The 5,499-nt window shown below is 31.6% G+C and overlaps 1 protein-coding gene across 1 annotated transcript in view; it reads right to left on the reverse strand.

Annotated features, from left to right (window-relative positions):
• Positions 1-1,107: 1,107 nt before the first annotated feature.
• Positions 1,108-5,499, reverse strand: part of LOC106469652 (carboxypeptidase B-like) — a 20,396-nt gene continuing 16,004 nt past the window's right edge. The window contains exons 7-11 of the mRNA XM_022398994.1: positions 3,439-3,549; positions 2,912-3,005; positions 2,420-2,622; positions 1,576-1,660; positions 1,108-1,422 (exon numbers count right to left, since the gene is read on the reverse strand). Coding sequence (XP_022254702.1) covers positions 1,220-1,422; positions 1,576-1,660; positions 2,420-2,622; positions 2,912-3,005; positions 3,439-3,549 — 696 coding nt within the window. The 3' untranslated portion in view covers positions 1,108-1,219. The remainder of the gene's footprint in view (positions 1,423-1,575; positions 1,661-2,419; positions 2,623-2,911; positions 3,006-3,438; positions 3,550-5,499) is intronic.

A 5,499-nucleotide genomic window follows, 5' to 3' on the forward strand; every position in this document is an offset into this window, starting at 1 on the left:
AACGTTTTTCACAAATTTTTACAATAACACGTGTTAGAGGAACACAACATTATCAGTTTAATACGCCATTTGTCTGTGATTGTAGACTACTTGACGTTGTATGGGAAATAATTTAATGTAGTTTCAAGAAAACAAAATACTGTAAACTTGGGTACCGTAAGCACTGTATTGGTATTACACAACGAAAAACATAAAGTTAGATAACGTTTAGGATTATTTTCTCTTTATATATTGTTTGTCAAATTTCTCTCTTGCACAAAATTGTTCATTAAGTAATACATCCCTGTCTAAATGTTTGTTATTAAGCATTATCTTTAGGTGGCCTATTACCTGCGTCACCATAACACGTTGTTTAATTATGTACACCGGTTTTGAAAACCAAATCATTTAAAAGGCCCTTGGGCATTTTTCTCGCTTATCACAAATAAGCACACGTCACACATCATTTTACAAACAGCTAAAGCTACACGAGGTTAGCCGTCGTAATTTTGAAATGATAGACTAGAGAGGGAAAACGGCAGCCAACATCATCCAACGCCAACTTCTGAGCTATTCTTGGGAGACAAAATACCTGAATTTGATTGTCATTCTTATAACTCACCCATAGTCCCAAAGTGCAAAGGCGATTTTAGTTTTTTTTTATCGCAATCAGATCATCTGAGATTATTTTTAATTTTTACTTGGAAAAATGACTTTTCAATATTTATTTACATTATCTCCTTTCTTCCCTAGTTAGGTTTCCAATACATTTTCTTCCCGTACTCAAGCAGTTGAAAATGAGTTTATAGTCCTTTGTCCTTGTGCTTTTCGTTCAAATAAAAAGGTTAGAAAATGGATACTTGTAAGTGTCATTTGTCTTTACAGATTTCAAACCAAACTATCTATGGACAGCTCTAAGCTAGAATTATTTTATCTTTTTGAATATCATGTACATAATGCGACGTGTTTATCGAACCCCGGATTTTAGAGTTATAAGTTCCAAAACTTACTGCTGTCCCACCGGGAGAGCTGTTATACTCAAACGATATCAAAGAAAGTTTCAATTTCTAATATACGGACCAAGCCAACCATTTTATTTTTCTAAGTATAATGCTTGCTTAAAAAAAATTCAATGTGACATTTTATTTTACTTTTGTCAAAGCTACAACCAGCAGGTGATTATATTTAAAAAAAAGTTACAGAAAACAAATATGTTCAGAAAAATTCTAATCAAAATATTTTATATCAAACCACGTGACAGTTCATTTTTCAATGCAAGTGCCATAGCTTTTACAGCAGCAAAGGTTTCTTCTCCTGATGGAATTATTTGGCTAGCAGGAAGAACGAAGCCATATCTTCCCGTGTCTCTTAGTTCAGGAGTATAAGCATACTTAATTCCAGCAACACCATAAGCCCAGTCATCAGCTCCTCCTGCAGCAATATCTGTAAACAAAGTATAGCATTGTAGTTGATGCACTCAAGAATTATAAAAGCTTTTAGAATTGCTAGATAAAAAAAGTGGTAGCTAGTTAATAGTAAGGTTATAATTAATTATTCTAGAAAGCTTAATGAAAGCTATTACTTCTAAAAACTTACACAGAAGGTTTGTAGAAGAACCTATTTGGTACTTTGTTCCGTGGACAGAATTCAGGGCCTTGACAGCAATATTAGCCAGGTTGTACTATAAATAAAGATCAAATATACATTTCTTAGCTATTCAAAGTGATACTGAAACAGAGTTTTGAACTATAATTTTCTGTAAAAAAAAAAGGAAGAAAAAAGGTGTTAAACTTGACATATTGGTTGAGATTTAGCCATCATCGGATTTTTGTTATTAAGCTTCAACCTTTAAATATCATGGATAGTCACGTGTTGACAGCACTGGTATTAGTAATTAATATTTAGTATTTAAAACAAAAGTTACTGTTAACACAGTTAATGGAAATATTTTGAAATCTGTTCATTATTAGCTTATGCTTGGTTAATGAAAGAAGCATTTAGTATGAACCCATTCGTGTTTATATAATCAATATTAAGTATTTTGCAAGCTGTTAGTGCTTATCTACTAAAGTTTTATTATGAATTTAGTATTGTTAAACGGTAACCTTGTTTTGTGTAATGTACAAATGTATTTACTTGGAAGCTGTAGAATAACGTTTGGCTTTAATAGTCCAGATATCCGGCTTGGTACTCTTTTTACAATTCGACAATTTCGGTGGAAAGGTAAGAAAGAAATTGTAAAAATAGAACCTAACCTGAGATTTGGGCTAATGTCTTTACCTGATCCATCTGAAGACAGATCTAAGGGTGTTCTCGTACCGCCATGCTGCGTGGCAATCATTTTGTTTAATCTCCTTTAGACTATTTTATCTTTTTCAGTGGTTTACACACTTTTTAAATATTTTTTTTTTCTGTTTCACCAAGGTATCAAAATCCATACCTGATCGTCGTAATCGTCAGGGAGTTTAGATGTCCAGCCCCAGGGCGTCAGCCATAGCTGTGAATAAGAATGTGTGGCGATGTACAGCTTCACCTGGTTCTTCCTTGCCAAAATAAACTCTGAAATGGCCTTAGTTTCAGGTTCCGAGAAAGCTTTAGGTCCAGCGTATAAGTCAGAACATGGGTTACTGCTAGCTCCTCCCTCTGTTGACCATTGGATAAAATATTTAATATTTTGTTTTGTTTTTATTCAAGATTAATTTTTTTATGTTGGTAGTGAAGTCATTTCTCGATAAATTTTTGTTAGGCTTGGATTTGAATAATATTTCAAGTTATAATTCACTCCGAAATGTTTGTTTACAGTTTACAATTACATTTGATTGTTTTCTTAATCTTAAAACTGTAGTAATACTGAATCTGTTTAAATTTGAAAACTTCACGCTAAATTAAGCTAAATATCGCATAATTACAGAGAAGTATTTTTTCATCTTACGGTTCCACTTGAATCCAAAGTTTCTGTTAGCATCCACACCTATACATCCCCACACTGATGTACCCACTGAACGTGTCTTACGCCACATTCGATTCTGTTAGGAAACACAATGTATATATAGTGCACTAGTTTTTCCCCAATTACTATGATACTAATTCTTCTAATGTTTCCTTCTTAGTTTGTACTGAAAGAAACTATAGCTAAAATGTCATAACTGTTTTTAGTATTATAGATTTTCTCAGGTATATTTGGTAATAAGGAATGTGATAGTAAGTGTGTTGTTAAGGTGATTTTTATGTTGATTACTACGACAACAACCTTCAGTAAGGCCCCTTTTTTTCTACTTCCAAAGACTGTTGACAGGGTTAACACAGTGAGAGTATACTTTCTTGAATAACGCTGAACACAAAACAATGAAGGCTAACACTGAAGAATGGTTTGTATTAAAAAGCAAACATATGGAGATACTCGTATATATACTCGCTAATGGTAACAACTGTGCGTGATAAAGATTGAGTAATACTCACATAATCATGGCTGTACTCATAACCGTCAGGGTTAACAGATGGTAAAATATACCACTCAAATGTATCAACCAGACTCTTGATGTCAGGATCACTGTTGTAATTTTGAATCAACTGAAAAACAGAAGCAGTAGCTGAGCATAAAGCATAGTAATGGTTACTGTAAATCAGTTATTCAGATTAGTACGCTTTATATAATCACTCTCTAGATGTACTACGTATTTAGTTTTGAATACTCCGTGGACATTATTTTCTTTCATATTGGTAACATACATGGCTTGGAGTGATGAGTTGCATCATTCTCTAGATATATGAGTTACTACGCTTTAAATAACCACTCTCTAGATGTACTACGTATTTAGTTTTGAATACTCCGTGGACATTATTTTCTTTCACATTGGTAACATACATGGCTTGGAGTGATGAGTTGCATCATTCTCTAGATGTATGAGTTACTACGCTTTAAATAACCACTCTCTAGATGTACTACGTATTTAGTTTTGAATACTTCGTGGACATTATTTTCTTTCATATAGGTAACATACATGGCTTGGAGTGATGAGTTGCATCATTCTCTAGATGTATGAGTTACTACGCTTTAAATAATCACTCTCTAGATGTACTACGTATTTAGTTTTGAATGCTCCGTGGACATTATTTTCTTTCATATAGGTAACATATGTTTGTAACTCATACATCTAGAGAATGATGCAACTCATCACTCCAAGCCATGTATGTTACCAATGTGAAAGAAAATAATGTCCACGGAGTATTCAAAACTAAATACGTAGTATATCTAGAGAGCGGTTATCTAAAGCACAGTAACTCATACATCAATACGTAAAATAGACAGTTCTTGTGCAAAAATGTTAAATAAAATATAAAACGAAAATCAATGTTTTTCCTTGCATAATTAATTATTTGTAATATATATATATATATGAGTTTAAAAAACTTAAAACTCTACATGTTTCGGTGGAAATAATTCCACCATCTTCAGGAGAATCCATCAAGAAGTACACATAACATTGCTTATAAACCTAATGTACGTGTAAAATTAGCATATATGTACAATGGCGCCATTTACAACAATAATTTTTTGGAAATTATTTCGGTGGTTCCTGGGCCTAAATCTCTATTTAAATTCATTTTGTTTTTAACAATTTCTAATGATTTCCTTATATTTAATTCATCTTTTTCCGTTAACTGTTTAAGAATTTTTACATTATCCCAATCAATAATATTAATCATAAGAACTGTGTTGTGCCAAATAATATTAAAGTTAAATGTAACTTTAAAAGCAAAAAGGTAACGTTTATTATAAAACAAACTCAATTTAAAATTCCTAGAAGTATTATCAAAGAAAAGAGGAGTGAAATGTGCAAAACCGAAGCTGAATTATACTATGTGCATCTAAAATTAGCTAGGAATATACAGTGTATGGTGTGGGATAAGTGGGAAACATCTAGTTGGTGTAAGTGTGAAAAGGTAAGATGGAAACATTAGAATAATTTGAGTAAGAAATTGATTAACTTAATTAAGAATGATAAACATTCAAAAAAGAATTTAAAAGTGAATAATGTGGACTAAATGAGAAGTACATTAAATTGTTAAAGAACCTAAAGATAATAAATATGTCAAAGGAAAATATTACAACAGAACAAATTAAAATTCTTGAGCTAGGTTTGGATTTTTTTGTAGATAACAATAGGTTAGTGAAAGATGATTTAATAGTGGCTGTATAAACTAGTTTAAAAAAACTGAAAGTTAATTATGATATTGTAAAGGATACTGCTAGATCATCAGTGGCAAATATTTTAATTTCAGAAAAACTAAAAGAAACTTTTATAATCATGATGTTAATGAACTTCGTGTCATTAATGATAATACAAACATTGTTATTTCTAAAGCAGATAAAAGTGGACAGATTGTCATATTAGATAAAAGTGTGTATAATGATAACATTAAACAACTTTTTAAAAGACGGTTCTTATATTGAAATCAAGAAATGTCCTACGAATGTAATACGTAATAAAGTTTGTTTGTTTTGAATTTCGAGCAAAG

This window comes from Limulus polyphemus, unplaced genomic scaffold (genome assembly GCF_000517525.1).
Source record: "Limulus polyphemus unplaced genomic scaffold, Limulus_polyphemus-2.1.2 Scaffold98, whole genome shotgun sequence".
Taxonomy (NCBI): Eukaryota; Metazoa; Arthropoda; class Merostomata; order Xiphosura; family Limulidae; genus Limulus; species Limulus polyphemus.